At 44.6% G+C, this 19,485-nt stretch overlaps 4 protein-coding genes across 14 annotated transcripts in view; 2 read left to right on the forward strand and 2 right to left on the reverse strand.

The window, feature by feature from the left end:
* Positions 1-3,020: 3,020 nt before the first annotated feature.
* On the reverse strand, positions 3,021-9,890 carry LOC108629892 (E3 ubiquitin-protein ligase HECW2-like). Of its 5 annotated transcripts, XM_018032841.2 has the most exons (11): positions 9,612-9,890; positions 9,298-9,484; positions 8,947-9,163; positions 7,781-8,880; positions 7,252-7,533; positions 6,847-7,081; positions 6,147-6,757; positions 5,704-6,041; positions 5,397-5,597; positions 4,304-5,263; positions 3,021-4,205 (listed from the first exon to the last, which is right to left on the reverse strand). In XM_018032841.2, the coding sequence occupies exons 3-11, from the start codon at positions 9,119-9,121 to the stop codon at positions 4,094-4,096; spliced, it is 4,014 nt and encodes a 1,337-aa protein (XP_017888330.1). In that variant the 5' UTR covers positions 9,122-9,163; positions 9,298-9,484; positions 9,612-9,890; the 3' UTR covers positions 3,021-4,093. The 5 variants fall into 5 exon arrangements, with proteins under 5 accessions (XP_017888330.1, XP_017888328.1, XP_017888326.1 ...); XM_018032839.2 differs by having other exon boundaries at positions 7,781-9,163; positions 9,304-9,484; XM_018032837.2 differs by having other exon boundaries at positions 7,781-9,163.
* LOC108629893 (tetratricopeptide repeat protein 17) lies at positions 5,342-17,075 on the reverse strand. Of its 3 annotated transcripts, none has more exons than XM_018032842.2 (6): positions 16,567-17,075; positions 15,391-15,772; positions 14,916-15,176; positions 14,673-14,825; positions 14,375-14,571; positions 5,342-5,365 (listed from the first exon to the last, which is right to left on the reverse strand). In XM_018032842.2, the coding sequence occupies exons 1-5, from the start codon at positions 16,896-16,898 to the stop codon at positions 14,413-14,415; spliced, it is 1,287 nt and encodes a 428-aa protein (XP_017888331.1). In that variant the 5' UTR covers positions 16,899-17,075; the 3' UTR covers positions 5,342-5,365; positions 14,375-14,412. The 3 variants fall into 3 exon arrangements, with proteins under 3 accessions (XP_017888331.1, XP_017888332.1, XP_026673457.1); XM_018032843.2 differs by lacking the exon at positions 5,342-5,365 and adding an exon at positions 16,277-16,485 and having other exon boundaries at positions 14,245-14,571; positions 16,567-16,658; XM_026817656.1 differs by lacking the exon at positions 5,342-5,365 and adding an exon at positions 16,277-16,469 and having other exon boundaries at positions 14,245-14,571; positions 16,567-16,657.
* Positions 10,635-13,884, forward strand: LOC108629894 (NECAP-like protein CG9132). Of its 2 annotated transcripts, none has more exons than XM_018032844.2 (3): positions 10,635-10,905; positions 11,400-11,796; positions 11,895-13,884. In XM_018032844.2, exons 1-3 carry the CDS (start codon positions 10,820-10,822, stop codon positions 12,174-12,176), a joined length of 765 nt encoding a protein of 254 aa, XP_017888333.1. In that variant the 5' UTR covers positions 10,635-10,819; the 3' UTR covers positions 12,177-13,884. The 2 variants fall into 2 exon arrangements, with proteins under 2 accessions (XP_017888333.1, XP_017888334.1); XM_018032845.2 differs by lacking the exon at positions 10,635-10,905 and adding an exon at positions 10,914-11,257.
* A 200-nt stretch (positions 17,076-17,275) lies between the features above and the next one.
* Positions 17,276-19,485, forward strand: part of LOC108629879 (tRNA methyltransferase 10 homolog A) — a 3,606-nt gene continuing 1,396 nt past the window's right edge. Inside the window, exons 1-6 of one of the 4 annotated variants that reach the window (XM_026817657.1) lie at positions 17,276-17,397; positions 17,508-17,732; positions 17,877-18,186; positions 18,293-18,439; positions 18,510-18,615; positions 18,695-18,910. In XM_026817657.1, coding sequence (XP_026673458.1) covers positions 17,279-17,397; positions 17,508-17,732; positions 17,877-18,186; positions 18,293-18,439; positions 18,510-18,615; positions 18,695-18,910 — 1,123 coding nt within the window. In that variant the 5' untranslated portion in view covers positions 17,276-17,278. Of the gene's footprint in view, positions 17,438-17,507; positions 17,733-17,876; positions 18,187-18,292; positions 18,440-18,509; positions 18,616-18,694; positions 18,957-19,485 lie in introns of those variants that run through there. The other 3 variants (XM_026817658.1, XM_018032809.2, XM_018032807.2) reach the window with 3 other exon arrangements.

Raw genomic sequence — 19,485 nt, forward strand, 5'->3', positions numbered from 1 at the left:
AAATTTCAGGCGTAGGATACGGTGGAAGATCCAAACGATTGAAGCACGTATGAGCCCTGGAAATATGTACGGATGCAGTGAGAAACGGAGAAGCGATCAACGGGGATCGAGTAAAATCGTCGTATCGACGAGCGTGTGAAACCAACATGTTTACCTGGGCAAACTGTTGGGTCTTCCCCATTTTTCAATGCAAAACTTTCGCGGCCCTGTGGATCCGCGTAAAGCCGCGAATCCTTCGTACGGAATGCTCGACGTACCAGTGACGAATTGTAGTAATCTCAGCCGTTGTTCATTGGTAAATCGACTGATGCTGCTCCAAAACCACTCCACGACCGGATGAGCGTCGTGATAACCGCTTCTGTATTCGGTGTGAGCCCTCCAGTCGTTCAGATCGATCTCTGCTGCCCCGGCTATCACCAGTTCCAATTCACGTGCATCGAACACCGATACCAATCGCGGATCCACGACCTCGTAGAATCCGCGCACCAACGACTCCGTTTGTTCGGCGATTCCTCGTTCGAGTCTCCAACGTACGACGCGTTCGAGATATTCCTTTTTATTCTTCTCGGTAACGGCGATGTTTCTGCCGCCCGGTTTTAGTTCCCGTTCGGCCACTCGTCCCAACAGCTCCTCCGTCACGGAGAAGGTCAACTCTAACGGCTCGATGCTTATGTCCCTCTCTTTGATCCACATCAGACTCTGATGAAACTCTTGATCCAAACTTTCCAAATCGCTGAGGCTCGCCGGTATTCGGAGGAGAGCTTTGTAAAACGGCCTCGTGAAAAAGGCATCGAGAAGATATTGATGTACCAAAGCCAATCCCAACACTCTACCGGAGAATCTGAACCAGTCGTGGTAATTATCCACGAAAGCCGACATCGGCGACACTTGTACGGTGTACGTGTCGTTAGCGGAATACTCGAACAACCCGTAGTAAGGGTTGAAAAGTTCGCGCGACAGATGAAAAAAAAATTCACGCGACGGTCCACCGTAATCCACGCCTTCCTCCTCGTCGAACATGATCACTAATTTGCTCTTTTGTAAATCCTTCTTCGAAGCTGCCATGATACGAGTAAAAGCGTCTTCCAAAAAATGCTCTCTTCTAATGTGCAATCTGTAGATCGTGAGTAAAAACAAAACAACAGAAAATGAGAAGATGCACAACGGAGAGGACGGAGAGGACGGAGAGGAGTGTTCCGTGAAGAGCAGCTGTCAGCTGTGCACGATGACATCACACGTATGTATGCTGATGTAGGCTGAACGCTGAACACGGTCGACGCGACGAACCGACCAGACGCAAGATTGAGAACGTAGATGAGAAAAGAGAGAGAGGCACTTACCCCGATCGAGATGCAATTATCCTCGCCGCCGGAGGGGAATTTCACGATGAACTTGGAACCAGCCTTTTCCTCGGAGTCGTTCAAAGGTCGAAACCTGCAGACTACCTTGATACTGTCCTCCGCGGCGATCTCGCGCTCCCTCGGCGTCTCCATTGCCATAATTTGTTAGACCCCGGATCCGTCACACGAGTTCCCTCAGTTCCGTACTTTTAAAAGCCACACTTGAGAACGTTTTCCGAGCGAGATGGTCGCGTGTACCGCATCAAGAACCACACTACTGTCAGTCACACCACACGACGAACGAACCACAGCCCGTCTCGGAGCGGAGTAAAGATGGCTGCCGCTGCCGCTGTTCGACGACGATTTTGCGGGTGGTCCGACGATTTGCGTGCGCGAACCGCGCGTGAGAACCGACCTGGCGATTACCGTGCCTGTAGTGCCCTTTTACCGAGCTGCCGGAGACAAGGAACATGGACGACGACGCGCGCCGATTTTGTTGCTCTACCGACGATGCATCCCTATTTTGCCTATACACCTAGCTAAGGCCGGAACACTTGGTCTTGTTCAAATTATTACTCACGGCGGCACTCTAAAAACTAAATCGATGATAACTCTATATAGACAAAGTCTAACGCAAACGCGTCGAACCGAACGTGCGTGTGCGCGCGCGCGCGCCACCGACCGCCCACCCGTTCCTTGTTCCTCCTGTTCGTTCGGTTTGTTCGGTTTCCCGTATACTTACCTGCTTCTTGCTGCACGTAGTTACTTACACTGGTGCCCGGTGCCTACGCGTGCCACTTTTCCGTTATATCTTATTCCTTGCAGTATGTATGCACGTATCTAATGTATATACGTACCACGATCCGATTCCAAATTACGAGATATAAGGTAAACGTACAAGTTTGTAATCGATATTTTCATAAAAATGCTACGATTAAATTCGATGTTCCGTAACAATAATCTGCTCTTCATCGGCACGCGTTTCATCATAAGTAAAATACACTTACCGTACGTGTGTATATATATGTATGTATGTATGTATAAAAACGCATACGAGAAAGAAACAACGATGTTCAATGTAACATAACAAAAGAGGCACATTTTATTTTCTTTAACAATAAAGTAAAGAATGCTTTCACACGATCACGGTTCCTTGTAAATGTGTGTGCGTGTGTGTGTGTGTATGTGTGTGTCATCTAATTGCAAGATCGAAGATCACACCTGCCTATGTCATCTTGTTGTACATACATTATTATACTCCAAGTAATCTACCGTATATTTACTATGTATTCTATGTGACTAGTTTACGGATAATAGAAAGTGCAAGTCGATTTCAACGATCATCACATGATATTAGTACATACTTCCGTTCGATGTCGAATGAATAACATCATTGCTATTAGTTACTACTAATGCTAACGTTGGTATCGTTATTTATATCGACATCGCCGCCGCCACCGGTCATCGTCATTTGTTATTAACGCGTGAACTCGAACGATCTCAGATAGACGAAAAGCACGAAGTAGGATTAGGTCTGTTCTCGTCGTTCCCATAGCCGTTCCCAATGTTCCCATGCGTATTTGCGCATCAGTGTGTATACTTTAAGGGCCGGGGATTTAAGAGGATCAGCTCCTTCTCTTACTTTTTACTTACTCTCTTTTATAAAAAGACATTAAGCCACCTAAGCGATATTTGAAGTTCAAGAGGTAGAGGTTGAATCTTGAAGCATGGGAGGGAGTGTATATGTGTGTGTGTGTGTCTATGTATGTATGTATGTATGTATGTACATATCCACTAACCACCAATCCTTCGAGTAACAAACGCGCGCGCGCGCGTGTGTGTGTGTGTGTATATATATAGTAATAATTCTTGGCTAGTGCTTCTTTTGAAGTTAGTCTCAACGTAACAAAATTGCGAACCATGTTTTACGCATCGACTCGACCACTCGGTAAGCTGTTCAAACGCGGAACCGGAACCTAAAGCTGACAACGATTAATCATTATCCCCGTTGTTCTTATCGATTTCGCATTGTTTGTCGATCTTTCTCGACGATCACGCCGACGAACCGATCGGAAGGACGTTTATAATAGTCTGCGGCATCTCCCGAGATCGTGCACGACGCATCGTGTATCGCATCTAAATATGCAGTAAAAATTTGTTATTTTCTAAACATCTGGTTCTGGTTCGCGCAGCTAATGTAAATTAATCATGACGACTCTAAAAAGAATTGGAATGCGTGGAATAGTTGGAAATATTCGGAAAAAATAGCAACGATATTCAACGTTCGAATGGACTAGAAATCATTATCGTATCTACTAACTAATTAACTAACTAACTACGGAATAAATTAATAAATTAGCAATGTAACTATGGTACATGTCCTTCTGTGAAAACGCAACAGTCAGCTACTTCAGCATCGTTTTCGTCGAACGATTTGTTCCAAGAGTATTTTTACGAGACATTATTATACGTAAGTATGTCGTATCAGAATCGTGTCGAGAAAATACGTTCAAAATATGCGCGCGAAACGGTCTCTCTCTGTCTCTCTCTCTTTCTCTCTCTTAAATATTTACATTTTGATACAGTTTTGATTCTGCCGCTGGCATCTAAAGAATGGAATCGCGGATCACTCGAGATTCGAGAACGATAGGTAGAATTACCATTACCAATGACGGGTCTTTGGATCTGTTAATACTTGTGGTTCGAACGAAACTTGGTGCACAGCAGATGGTCGTTCGGGTCGTCTGCGCGACTTACTCTATCCCGAAGGTGTTCGTTTCTTCCACTGCCAACAACAGCTTTTCGTATAAAATTTCAGGCGTAGGATACGGTGGAAGATCCAAACGATTGAAGCACGTATGAGCCCTGGAAATATGTACGGATGCAGTGAGAAACGGAGAAGCGATCAACGGGGATCGAGTAAAATCGTCGTATCGACGAGCGTGTGAAACCAACATGTTTACCTGGGCAAACTGTTGGGTCTTCCCCATTTTTCAATGCAAAACTTTCGCGGCCCTGTGGATCCGCGTAAAGCCGCGAATCCTTCGTACGGAATGCTCGACGTACCAGTGACGAATTGTAGTAATCTCAGCCGTTGTTCATTGGTAAATCGACTGATGCTGCTCCAAAACCACTCCACGACCGGATGAGCGTCGTGATAACCGCTTCTGTATTCGGTGTGAGCCCTCCAGTCGTTCAGATCGATCTCTGCTGCCCCGGCTATCACCAGTTCCAATTCACGTGCATCGAACACCGATACCAATCGCGGATCCACGACCTCGTAGAATCCGCGCACCAACGACTCCGTTTGTTCGGCGATTCCTCGTTCGAGTCTCCAACGTACGACGCGTTCGAGATATTCCTTTTTATTCTTCTCGGTAACGGCGATGTTTCTGCCGCCCGGTTTTAGTTCCCGTTCGGCCACTCGTCCCAACAGCTCCTCCGTCACGGAGAAGGTCAACTCTAACGGCTCGATGCTTATGTCCCTCTCTTTGATCCACATCAGACTCTGATGAAACTCTTGATCCAAACTTTCCAAATCGCTGAGGCTCGCCGGTATTCGGAGGAGAGCTTTGTAAAACGGCCTCGTGAAAAAGGCATCGAGAAGATATTGATGTACCAAAGCCAATCCCAACACTCTACCGGAGAATCTGAACCAGTCGTGGTAATTATCCACGAAAGCCGACATCGGCGACACTTGTACGGTGTACGTGTCGTTAGCGGAATACTCGAACAACCCGTAGTAAGGGTTGAAAAGTTCGCGCGACAGATGAAAAAAAAATTCACGCGACGGTCCACCGTAATCCACGCCTTCCTCCTCGTCGAACATGATCACTAATTTGCTCTTTTGTAAATCCTTCTTCGAAGCTGCCATGATACGAGTAAAAGCGTCTTCCAAAAAATGCTCTCTTCTAATGTGCAATCTGTAGATCGTGAGTAAAAACAAAACAACAGAAAATGAGAAGATGCACACGAGCGAAACGAACGTGTCGTCGTCGTCGTCGTCGTCGTCGTCGTCGTCGTCGTTAGTTGAGAATTAAAACTAGATATATTTACTTCAATTTTCCTGGCCCTTGCCCGTATCCTTTGCTCTCAAGTTTCCTGTAGAACGTTCGAAGTTTTGCTTCGAAATCCCTTCTGTGCGGGGCTGGGGCCCTGGCAGAGGCTCTCGTCAAACCGGGCGACGCATGCGGACTACCCAGCGGCGATCTGCCCACGCTTCCAGGTACATACGACATGATCTCTTGTTCGAACAAACTGAAACCGCGCCGAATTTTAACATCGACGACCCATCGACGCTACTATACCTTTAGCCAGCAAATGCTTTCACCAGACAGGTTTAAAAGTAAGAATCGTATCGTACCTTAATAACAGCGCCAAGGGTACGTCGTGACCCAATCGTTGCAAAGCAGCCGTGCCTTCGATTCTTATCGTGTTGACTTTCTCCCGAAGCGCGATATTTTGCCCAAGCGCGGAGTGTCTCTCCTTCAGGATGTCCATGATATTCGGCTGACGTAGGAACGCGACGACTTTGTCGTTATAAGCTACAGGTATGTCCGGTGTAGTCGTGACAGCCGATTGCTGCGGTCTAGGCGGTGGTACCGGTGCCTCGTCCAACGACGCTCGCGTGTGTGCTGGCTCGGTAGGCAATCTCGGATCGATGAAGGACGTTGCTTTTCTAGCGTGGCAAATGAAGAATCTCTGAAACGACGACGTCGCCGCAATTTAAATCGGATTTTCCGTGAACGCCGCACCCGCGAGACGGGAGCGAAGGAGTAAGTTCAACGCTACTTATGAAACATTTACTTTGCCCGTCCTGTCGAGTTTCGAATCGTAACCTCTCGGTAGTTCCTTCGACGGATCGGCAAAGAAGTTGATCAACGCGACCAGGTCTCTGTTATGTTCGTATCTCGGAAAGGCGGCCGTGTCTCTTCGAATCTTACTGATCATATGCTTCAGGCTAGGGCTACGATTATACAGTTCCACCGCTTCCGCGTGGCTATGTAATACTGTGAAGAAGTCGGGCCTCGTTAAGAATAATACTGGGGGGCTGGTGGCGAGGTCGAATGGTTCTATTTCCGTTCTCTCGTTCCTCTCGGTTCGTTCGTTGTTGGTTGGTTCGTTGTTGGATCGCTCGGGGTTTTCCGCCGAGTTATTCCCGTTCACGTGATGTTGTTGTTGTTGTTGTTGTTGTTGTTGTTGTTGCGAGCTGGACGACGACGACGACGGATCGCGATCGATATTGTCCGGTCGAGATATAGTTCGACGAACGCTCTGATAACGTCTGTCCAATTGCTGCCTCCGTAGATCGCAACCGGTGCTCCGCGTGGTTAAACTGGGCCTCTGCCAAGTTGTCGTTCGATTAATGTGATCTATATAGAATACCCGACCGTGACTGTCGATTCTTGCTTCCCATGCTGCAACGACGTTGTACTCGATAAAAATCTTCTATCTTACTGGATTACACGGTATCGCTAATATAATTATAGGAGTCTCATCGTTTTACATGGAGGAAGAGGTTCCTCGGATCCCGACAACGGTACGTTCGACGTTGTCTGGTTGCACATCGGTAACGGACGCAACGGTTTAGGTCGATGCGTAGGCGTCGGTGGGCATTCTAACTGACTTGCTAAACTCGACGTTGGTTTCTCCGACGACGCTTGATCCGACGACAGTCCCGGGAGTGCCGGTGCCCTTGGCGAACTCAACAACGCTATGCTCTTGGTCACCGCTCTTCGCGACTAAAATGTTCGCGAGAAATAATTTTTGGAGAATAATGCTCCGAGAGAACGCTTGCTCGTCCGTGCTCAAGGATCAAGATCAACAGTGCCGAAGATCATTCGCGTCGCAGAGTATCATGCATCGAACGGACGACGTGTTTCAGTGACTTTCACCAGTAACTTTCAATTACCTTTGAATTCGAAGCTTCGTCGACGTCTACGATTTCAAATCCAAAGAAATCTTCCGGGTGCACGGGTGCAGAATATTTTCGGGGATGTCTTTTCGGTAATTCCGGTGGCCCGGTTCTGTGTAACAGTCTGTGCGACACCCGTGGTGGAACCGGCGGAGGATTCGGATACAACGGTTCGTATAAACCTTCGGGAAGAGCTTCCGAGAACCCTTCCGTACTTCGCCACAATTGATAATATTCCACGCCTTCTTTCGTTACGACACCATTCGTGTCGCACGGCCTCTGCAAGTAAAATTTCAACAAAGTAATTATTCTAGTTTCAACTTTGACCAACGCGTATCGTACGGGTCGATCGATCCATCGATTGATTATCGGTTTCAGAGACATTTTAATATTGTCTATCTGTCGACACGACGCATTTAAATAAAAATCACAACGAGAACAGCGTTAAACGAAAGCAAAAAGAAAGAGGTCGGCAGGACGTCGAATAGTAGTCTCTAATTATCTTTGAAATTTTAAACAGCTGCACCTTTTTGGTCCCACTGCGACCTAGAACCGTTTGCTGTGATTCCGTATCGGAATTGCTTGCATCGCTGCTATTCGATGAACGGGGCTCTATCTCTATCCCCTGGGCTTCCTCCAAATGCTGATCCTTTTTAACGTCGCTCGACAACGATCGTGGCAACAATGCCACAGCATTTTCTTCGAACTCTCGAGTTTGTCGAGCAGCAACGCTCTCCGGTAAATTTTCTAAAATCGGCAGTTTAAACGGTTTCTTCATTACATCGTTACAAGTACGTTGTACCAAGCCTTGTGCCAAAGCGTTCTGCATTTTTGGCACACCTTTGAACATGTGCGAACCAGCAGCAGCAGCAGCAGCAGCAGTAGCATCGTTTGATGTGTTTAAATTTTCACTTGTACGCTTATTATTATTCTCTGTTACATTTAATAATGGTTTATGTGCAATGGCAGTATGCGTTCTTCCATTCGTCGACGTGCAGGGTAATATTTGTGAACGTTCGTTCGAACTACAAGAGGGTATACCCTCTACAGAGAAATTACAACCGTCTCTCGCAGAATCCTTATTATCGGCGCCAAACGAATGATCACCGTTATTGTTGCGGCTGTCACCCACATCTTCCTCGAACCGTAACTCCGTGCTACTAGGTTGTAAATCTTTGCTAAAAAATTGTTTCTTTCTAATCATGTTTCTGGAAGATAGGGGTAGCTGCTCTGCATACGTTCCCTTCCCGTATTGAAAACCCGTATCGTCCACGGTCGCCAGAAAACACTTTTTTCTCGTCAAGTTCTTATGAAACAGCGACGCGAGCGTCTCGGTTGAATTGTGTTGTGCAGTCTCCTCGGTCAATATACCGGGAACATTAGCAACGTGACAGCCTGACGATGCCCGAGTGGCATCGGTAACAGTTCTCGACTGTGTGCCGCCTCCAGTGTGGTCGGATTCCAATTTAGAACACTTAGCGTCTGACACGTTTTCGACGCGACTCAACGTCGACTGAACATTGCTCGTCCCATCGTCGATTCCTTCTTCTCCTTCGCAAATGGGAGCGGACGCTCCTTCTAAACCATTCTCGTCCGACGAACAGTGGTCATCACGTGGTTCTAATGCTACAGAAGCATTTTCACCTCGTTCTATGAACTCATTCGTTATACCAGACATAAACGCTTCTTTACCATCGTTACTTATTCTTATGGTCGTAGCGCCGGTTTCCACACGTTTCACGGGAGCCTGGCATCCTTCGTTACCCACGGGAACCATTAGCAACGCGACAGACTGTTCTTCCGACTCATTCTCTCCGCTGTCTTCCTCAGTATCCTTCGTATCCTTCGTATCGATCTCAGATGGCATTTTTCAAAACATAGTACCGATTAATTATATTCCTTTGTGTCGCTGCAAATATGGTTAAAATAAAAATGTGAATAATATAGAAACAGCTGTGAAGGCTGTGACCAAGCTGACCGTAACGGAAATCAAGCGTATGTATGTATGTATGTATGCATGTATGTAGGCATGTATGTACGTACACATACGTCAAATGGAACTGGTGGGACTACGCTCGGTGAGACTAGACGATTCATTCTGATCATCTTTTACCACTTTACTGTCTGCCTCTCAACTACTTTCGTCACGAACAAATTCAAACAACGAAAGCATTTTACAAGATTTTCTCTCGTCTTAAGATAATTTACGTTAAGCGCACACGAACGAGCACTGTAAACACAAATACAATTGATTTCTAGGATACGGTATGCGGTGTGAACGAGATTTAATTATCAACACTCTCAACGTTGCACGCTGTATAAAACATTAAATAACGTGTACACAAATGTTAACGTACCGTGGACGTTTACCTTCGTATATCACATCGTTTCGAACGTCTGAAATGGAAAACACCCCAGTAAAGACATTTTACGTCATAATTACATGTTCGTTTGCTCCATTGTCCGTTGCTCTGCCTGTACGAGGCCTGTAATGTGCCTGTAAATGTTCGCAGCCTGTTTGTTACTCGTCCCCGTTACTCGTTCTCGTTATACACGGATACAGATCCTAGCGATTCAAGAACCAAGCCAGAGGACGCGTTCCTTTGACCAGCGGAGGTGCCAGCGGTGCCAGCCAGCCAGCCAGCCAGCGCAGCGGCTTTGACAGAAGGAGCAATATAGATATGCGATATACCCGACGACAAACCGACCTCTATCTGTGTCTGGTAGGTGGCAGTGTAACGGCCGCGTCGTCAGTCTCCATGATGTCCATGTTAATTATTGTTGTAGTAAAAATGTATAGTCACTATATATGTATGACTATACAGACGCAACCTACTTTAACACCTAGTCATGCTGAGAATAAAATGGCAATACCGTGGGAGTCCGGCTTTCATGTAGTAGTGTAACCACAGCCGACTCTACTATACAGTATTAGGGCTCGAATTTATAGTCGATTCTCGCACTTGGCACTCAGCACTCAAGTGCGTCCAACCGTTCCGCGTTCAATGTACACATTTATGTTATGTTCAGATTGTAAAAGTTTTATACTTCATGTTTGGAAAAGAAGTGAAAGAAGCGGAAAAGGAGAAAAACTATTGCGCAGCTATTCCGCTACTCTCACTTCTTTTTAAACATAACAATGTGTACATTGGTGGGACGCACTTGAGTGCTGAGTGTCAAGTGCGAGAAGCGACTATAAATTCGAGCCTAGATCCTCTGCTTTCTCTTCGTCATCTCTTACGCCGCCGCCGCCGCCGCCGCCGCCGCCACCGTCGCCACCGTCGCCACCGTCGCCACCGTCGCCACCGTCGCCACCGTCGCCACCGTCTACCAAAGGCAAAGTCAATCTATACTATCGCTAGTGAAATAATCCGTGGTTAACGGTCTTTGTGTGGGGATGGGAGGCGTGACTAGAGATAAAGTTATCAAATCACGGCAGAGATTCGTCACAAAACATAAACGAATTTTGAAAGAGTACATCACCACACTCCGTTAAGTTCGAGCACCGAGCGTACTTACTGACGCGGTTCGTTTTGTGTTTTTGTCAGATAAGCAGAAGTGTACGATGGAAACATATGAAAGCGTGTTACTGGTTAAGTCTGAGGTATTTGTGTTTAAAATACCGCCAAGGTCAACGAATAGGGGTTATCGGTACGATTCATCCTTTTTGACAGCATTTCCTATAAATCAACAATCAATTTCACGAAGGGATAACGTGGGCGAGAATGTGTTTCATCGTGACATTTTGTTCATTATTCGTATCGAAAGGCTCGGTATCTCCCATTACCGAATTCCATTGTCGACGCGATTTGTTAGTACGTCAGCAGCAAAACTTGTACCGGAAATTGTTGAGGATAGAGAATTGTTAACGATAGGTGTACACGCATCATACATCTGGAATACAGTCGAATATGTTGTCGAAACGTTAAGAGCAGCTGCAGCCTCGAACTGATTTATTGAATTTCCACAAATTTTATTCTGTACTCTTGTCACATTTTTAAAGGTAGTCTTCTTTAAATAATAAATACGTAACAACGGCACCTACGATACGTAGCTACCAAGTGTGCAGCATTCGAACGCATCCAAACGCATCGAACGTGCGAGAATTCCTTGTTTCGTTCAAACGCATACCTATTATCTTTTAGAGCAGCCGATTGGAATCTCCAAGAACCTACATGGACCGGACGTATGAGGCTCGTTTGTCAAGGGAAAACAATTGCTATCAAACTGGAGGATAAAGTGACCGGGGAATTGTTTGCCAAATGTCCGATCGAACAGTATCCGGGGATTGCCGTTGAACCGGTCACCGATTCCTCTCGTTATTTCGTACTCAGAATCCAGGATGACAATGGAAGGTCGGCCTTCATCGGTGTCGGGTTCTTGGATAGGTCCGACAGTTTCGATTTGAACGTTGCTCTTCAAGATCATTTCAAGTGGCTGAGAAATCAGGAACAGATAGAGAAGGAAAAGGACGAACCTAAGCCAGAGTTGGATCTCAGATTCAAAGAAGGAGAGACAATAAAAATAAACATGAAAATTACTGTAAGTAATAATAATATGTTTACATACGTCTTTGGACGTGTCACTAAGAGATTTCCGAGATCTAAGAAAATGTACATTCGCTCGTGACGCGTGTACAGAAGAAGGACGGTAGCGAAGTTTCTTCAAAGGCGAAGCAGCGTGCCAATGCGAACGTCGGCTTACCGCCACCGCCGGGTGGCGTGAAAATTGCACCACCGCCCGCGAAGACCACTCCGACTTCGTCTCCCGCTCACAAACCAATGCCGCCGAATCAAAATCAGACGGGTTCCGCCGAATGGGGCGAATTTGCTAGCGCGTCGCAACAATCCCCGGCGGCGCCGGCCCAACAGCAGCAGCAGCCGCCGACGGTCGGAAACCAGGCTAGTTGGGTACAATTTTAATTGAAAACAGGTCAAGTTGTATTAAAATTTAACATAGCAGTGCCGTAGTTACTACTCATAGATCATACGTACGTATATTTAATTATGTATACTCGCTGCGTGCACAGCACGATCTTAATTAACAGGCGTGCACGCACGCGTACAGGTATCTTTTAAGGGTGATTACTGACAAAGATGTTTCTATGTATGTATGTATGTATATATACATACGAATCGCTCGCGTAGAACATGATTCTTGTTATATACGTATCACGACGTATTTTAGTGGCGTATTCTAAATCTAAATTTTTATTTTCACTTAATCGCAGATGGCAACCATTATTTTCGACTCGATTCAGACAACTTTTATTTGACTATCGAGCAAGAAATTTATTCTCGTACAGCAGAAGAGCTATTAACATCTCGCGGGGCATCGAGTCAGACATCGAGTTAACAAATATATTATACGATGCAACAACAGAATTTAATTTGTTCTCAGTTGTATCTTTATTACCTAGATCGCAGATGTTTAAGGAATGTACATATTACATTTGTTATTTAAAGAAATTATATGAAATGAGTGGAGTGCTCGTATTTTTTATATAAATGGTTACCGAATAAGTTTACTATCTTGTACAGATCGAGACTAACGAGACGGTAAAAGTGAACACACACACACACACACACACACACACACACACACACACAGAGTCAAAGCAGCAAATAGGAATCTATTGAGAATAGAGTAAGGAGTAATATCGACCGCATATACCTAAAGCTTAATCGGTAACAAAAAGAATGCTGATAATAATACGATATCGGATGTAAAAGAGAATACACTGAAAACATTTTTAACAATTTGCAACTCTGCATGGATGCATACTTTGTGAAAACCCTTAAAGGACTATGAATTGAATTACAGTACATACGGTCTTATTAAGCAACTGTAATCTAACACCTATTTAAATTGCGGTGTTTATATATTGAACAGCAAAAATTGGTGAGGGAAGTGCAAGGCCTAACTTTACAGCAGATATTGGCAAAAGTCTTTCGATCACGCATGCATACATACGGATCGACTCTTGCACGGATAAATCCAAGAGAAATCGTTTCGTTGTTATTATGCTACCATACAGCTGTATTATAGAGGATAAGATTTTTATATCGTACTTTTTATTTCTTTTTTAACGATACGTTAAGAATTTATTTCATCTATTAATATTGTTAATAGATTTTACCGTGAACACGTTGTGGTTCGAACGATAATTTGAAAAGATAGTGCACGAGAAAGATTATGTGGTAGAGTACTTGAAGGCGGGTACCAGAAAACGAGAAGAAAAGAACGTGAAAGCAAACACGAAAAAAGGTCATTCGCACGAGTATCGTGTGGTGGTATAAAAATTGAGAATAAACACTGTATATTGTTGTACACAGGACGAACACGATAGATGTATCTATATGCGAAATAATGACGAATAAATTTATTACGTATACATATCTTTATTTGTAAAAGTAAAACGTGATCGTCGTCGACGTCGAGTTCATTGTTTCGTGTATACATAATATATTACAAGAAAAGTATTATCTTCGATGGTAATGTATATTCTAATCTATTTTGATCAGGTGAATAAGGTGTAAATTATTCACGTATAGGGAAGATCGCGTTCTAATATCGCTGTATATTGTATATGATGATAAATTATGTTGAGTAACGCGTTGTTGTTACTAATATCTGTATGAACATTTAACATAACGACAAAGACATACCCAATCATTCCAGCAAGTACATTCCGTTCCATTATACTGACCGTGGCGTGGGCGTACCGGTAGAACGAGCGATACCGTACATGTACATATAGGTAGTCAACGCGTACACAGTGAACGGGATGTTTCCCGATCCCGATCAGACATGGATATACGACACTCCCATGGGTTCATTGAAAAAAATCCCCTGCGGGTGCACGTGTACACGCGCAACTTAAAAACCCATTGCCACCACTCGCGAACGTGTTATTCCTCGCTGCAGTTCCGTTTTTGTAGTTAATAAAGGATAAAGTTGCTTTCTATTGTATATTTTTATTTGTAGTTTATAATAAATTGCATAATCATCGATAGGCTAAATAATTATTAAAAATGATTACAAACAATAGTTTGTAGACAGATAAATGATAACGATAATTGGGAATTTTATTCTATCACATTATTCGTTATTCGTTTACTCGTCGTCGTCGTCGTCGTCGTCGTCGGCGTTGAATAATCAACAACGTTTGTTGCGAGCTACGTTAAGCCGTAAACTGCGCATCGCCATGGCACGACTGAAGTGACGTTGAACCGGACGTTGTAGTTGTCCATTGACCAGGCCAGAGTCTTCGTCGCATTCGACGCTGCTCAGGACTACCAAAAGTACTCCGAGCACCTGAAAACGTAGACGTACGTAGTTAGTACGGGACGACGACGACGACGACGAAGAAGAAGAAATAACGGACGTCGTATCCGCTCCGTGTTTGTCGCGCGTACCAAACATATGATTATCAGTAACGTGTAGATATGTATGCTCGCTGCGGGAAGCGACTCCACCTCTCTCAATGCTTCTGCTGCCTCCGAAAGATCTGGCTTTAATTCTAGAGCGTGTCGTAGATGCACCGCTGCCTCTTGATAATGGCCATACGCCTGGAAAAATAGAAAGAGAATATCATGTTTAGTTTAGAAAACGATCACGAGAACACGGGTTCCGTTCGAGGACGTTCAATCAATCATTACCTTGAATATTTGACCGAGCGTCAAGTATTGTTCCCACGCGTTGCGATCCGGTGGTTGCAGCTCTAAAGAACGTCTCGCTAAATACGTTGCGTCGTCCAAATATTGCTGTACCAACAACACTCTGGCCAAATTCAATAAGACTTCCGCGTTGTGCGGCGACACGGCGAGCGCTCGCCGAAAACACTCGATCGATCTTTGCGCATCGCCTTTTATACGCCAAAAATTTCCTATTTGATTGTAAAGTTGTACAGACTTTGGTTTCTACAACAAGTCCAACAAGATGTTCATACGTGCGTCAACAAGCGGTTTGGTATGCAGCGGTCCCGTTTGAAATTATCGTTAAACGTCTACTCGTCGATCCAAGACGACAAGCGTCCGGACGACAAAGAGAGAAAAACTTCGAACGGGACTTTTTCCGTACGTAGTAGTAACGTACGCTCGCTATTCTCTACATAGACATAAAAAACGTTTATACCTCTCGTTTCGCTTTTATCAAACGTTTCTCTAGTAAATCAATGTCAACGTCCATAGTTTTGCCACCGTTCTTCTTGAACATGAGCGCTACGTCAGGCTCCGGGACCAGGGGATGTTTATCCCTGTTCGCAACGCCGAGCAAGTTGTCGTAATACGTGAAATTAACAGGCTTCCCACAGTCTAAGATTATATCTTCGCATTGTTGACCGGAAGTGCACGTTGGTTGCTCGTTGGACGTGGACGTGGACGACGACGACGACGACGACGACGACGACGACGATGATGATGATGACGACGAAGACGACGACGACGACGACGGAGACGGTGGAGGAAAGGATTCGGTGGCGTTCGGCGTGTCCTTCAACACGTATGACGAGAATCGTCTGCCAAGGGGACCAAAGTTAGGGCTTTTTTAATGCTGAAAGAACAGTAAGCCACACACAAATACTAACTACCTACAGGAAGAAAAAGAAAATTACATCGGATTACACATACATGTACACATATAAATATGAGAACAATTAAAAATAGCGACGTTTCCGAAGATGGGTAGGACGTGACGACGAGTGAACGAGATACGCGACTGGTTCACACGAAATTTTTAACGTTCGGTCGAATCGGTCTTGTTTCGACAAATGGTCCCAAGCAAATACGCTTATCGCGATCAACGAGCTCCACATCGATACGGAACATGCACCAAACACTTTTCCTATCGAATATTCAAAATAAACTTAATCGCAACTTGAAAGAAAAAAACATGCCGACAAACTGTGTATGCACTCGGGGAGAAACGACTTTGGATATCAGCTGTGGAACTGGTCGATACGCGATAACGCGAGGCACGTTAGGTGAAACATTGTTCGACATTTTTAACTAATGATGCGTACACGTATTCGTCGACGACATAGGAATTATGTAGGACGGTATGCGCCTGTTGAAAAGGTAAGGCTGAAAACGTTCGAGTCAGAGTGGTGTTGTTCGCGATTGCCATTTCGTAAAATTATCAGCACGTTAACGATGATCCACTCGGGCTCTCGAAAGTGGTGGTGGCGGCGACGACGACGACGACGACGACGCTATCTAAATTGGACACGTTCTGTGTGAGACGAAACATGCTAAGTACGCAGCCCTTACCCAAGATCAACGCCACCGACAGCGATCGGTGATCGGATCTTACCGTTCGTGGTTTCCAGGGGCAACGTTCTTGCAATCTTGACAGTAAGGCTGTACTTTATCATGCTTCTCGGTGACAGCTGTTCTACTCCAAGTTTGTCCATTACCGACACCGATACTGCTCGCGAGGATGTCGAAAATTGGATCATCCTCGATCGTGGTCACAAAATCTGTCGTCTTGACGACTCTGTCAGCATTGAGTCTCCAAGAGGTTCTAGAGTTCGTCAGTTTCGCTTGGAGTATCAGAAAACAAAAGAGATAGCCGACGACACGACCGTCGAGCCCGATAACTTGCATTCTCTCTGTCGGTTCACAGAAAAACAGATATCGCACCATTCACGCCACGTTTTCCGAGTCTTTGAAAAATCGTCCGCTTTCCCCGCCTTCTGTCGTTACAGGAAGATCTAACTCCAAAATCATTTGAGGTATCCGCATATCTAAGTCCCGGTAGAGGGCACTATCGTTGCCTCTCTAAGTTATACTAACCTCACGTCACGATACTAACGTCACGTGATGTTGCGAGGCGCTCGTGGCGCCATCTAGCGCAAATGGCTGGAAATATATACTTTCTATTAGGAGAATATAAGTTGTAAGAGGTAGCACTATCTCCGGGTGGTGACGCCATTGGTAGGAGTTAGTGCTACCTCTTACCAGTGATGAGATACGGGCCGGGTTTTCTCGCGCATGCGCGGCTTACTACCAATAAACTCCTACCAATGGCGTCACCACCCGGAGATAGTGCTACCTCTTACAACTTATATTCTCCTAATACAAAGTATATATTTGCAGCCATTTACGCTAGATGGTGCCACGAGCAACCTGAAAATCGTTTGAGGTGACACAACGATATTGTAATCAATTGTAATTTCTAAAAGGTCTTTTGTCGAAACAGCTTTTTCAAGTCCAAGTGTCCAGGATCAATGCTTTTCATTGATCTTCTTGCAGTATGTTGCGGTGTGAAAACATGGAGGTCGAGAAAGATACGAACAACACGGAGAAACTGGAAAACGATGCACTCTGCACTGTGACCAACACCTGTGAGCTCGACGAACAGATGACTTGTTGCGATGTAGATGAAAAATTATCAGAGTCACATCAAAATTTAAGCAAACGTCAACTGAAGAAAGTAAGGAAAAGAGAAAAATGGTTAGAACGAAAGGATGAAATAAGGTTTTTAAACTTATTAATTCGTAGATTGATATCGAACGAACGTCATTCGTGACGAGTTTGTCGTCGTTTGGTGAACAGAGAGAGAGGCAGAGAGAGAGAGAGAGAGAGAGAGATTGACTAAAAGTGATTCGTTAACTTTTATAGATTGCGCGAACGAGAGAAAGCTAGAAAAAAGCGGGCACATGCTCGTACGAACAACATAGACGTAGGGCCATCGAGGAAAGCACTAAAAAGATGTACAATGGCAGGTAGCAGTTGTAAAATAGGAATAACCATCGACTTGTCCTTTGGTCATTTAATGATCGACAAGGATATCGCGAAACTGACCAAGCAAATACTGAGATGTTACACTTTGAACAGACGAGTCGATGCACCTATGCAATTTTCCCTTACTAGCTTCGGTGGGAAAGCAAAAGCAGACATGGAAAAGCATAAAGGATACGAACATTGGGACGTACGTAACGATGTGATCTTCTTCTTCTATGTACACACGTGTTCGAGACAGACATTTTAGAAAATGTAACGTTACGATGCTAAACGGTGTTCCAAATGTGACACAGGTGAAATTTCATGAAGAATCATATTTGAATATTTATCCGAAGGAGAAAATTATATACCTTACGAGCGAATCGGAAAACGTTATCACTCATTTAGAACACGATCACGTGTACGTTATAGGTGGTCTGGTCGATCATAACAGTCACAAGGTAAGCTAAGAAATTAATTACTAATAACCTGTACGAATCTTCATACGTACGAGCATTCGGATATTTTCAGGGTCTCTGCCATAGGTTGGCTGCGCAGTGTAACGTGAGACACGGCAGATTACCTCTGGACAAATTTTTACGCATGAAGGCGAGAAAAGTTCTTACTGTCGATCATGGTACGTAGCGTTCGACGTACGCGATGTATATACGCACACCGAACTTGGAATTACGTAGTGAAACGCAAATTCTTTCCAGTGTTTGAGATTTTGCTCAGGGTGAGCGAGGGCAAAACGTGGCAGCAAGCATTTTTACAAGTTTTGCCAAAGAGAAACGACCTACAGTTGATTTTACCACCATCCGGAGAAAATAACGATGAATCGGATCCGTCGAATCGAGAAACGATGGATAGTTCTCTCGTTCGCGCAAACACTGGAATAACATCAGAAGTACAGATCGGTGAACCAGAAATATGTACGTAACACGTTACATATAAATATATTAAAAATTCAGAAGCGAGCGTACATTATATTTCTACGTTGCATCATCTGATAGTAGTCCAATCGAGTCGTTCGTTCGTCATTTTTTGCCACTCTTCGGTTCAACCAATTTCCTTTTGCCTGATCGTGTCCTTTTTGTTATTAAACCATGCGAAACGGAACGTAAGATACGATCAATGAGCCGCGTGGTCTACGTGTAGCAACTTGATACGATCAAGTGGCAAATTAGAAATAGACAATACGCGCGACAATAACGCGCGCATGTATGTACATACATACATGGAATATTGAAATTGAATGACACACGTCACGGACGTATAACTGATCCGAACGATATAAATAAATTAAGCATACGTATTGGTCCTTTCGCGTTCAGAACACACCAACAGATTGAACGTGACATCTCTTATATGCAAAACGCAATTACTGCGAAACAAAAAGGTAAAACGAACGTTGCAAAATATTCGAGAAAGTTAAGTGTGTATACGATCGAATGTCTTCAAAGTTTCCGTGAAAATTTCCAAAATATTTCCTTTATATTTGTATACA

The sequence above is a fragment of the Ceratina calcarata genome, unplaced genomic scaffold (genome assembly GCF_001652005.2).
Source record: "Ceratina calcarata isolate Rehan_Ccalc_2016 unplaced genomic scaffold, ASM165200v1 scaffold59.2, whole genome shotgun sequence".
In the NCBI taxonomy this organism is placed as follows: domain Eukaryota; kingdom Metazoa; phylum Arthropoda; class Insecta; order Hymenoptera; family Apidae; genus Ceratina; species Ceratina calcarata.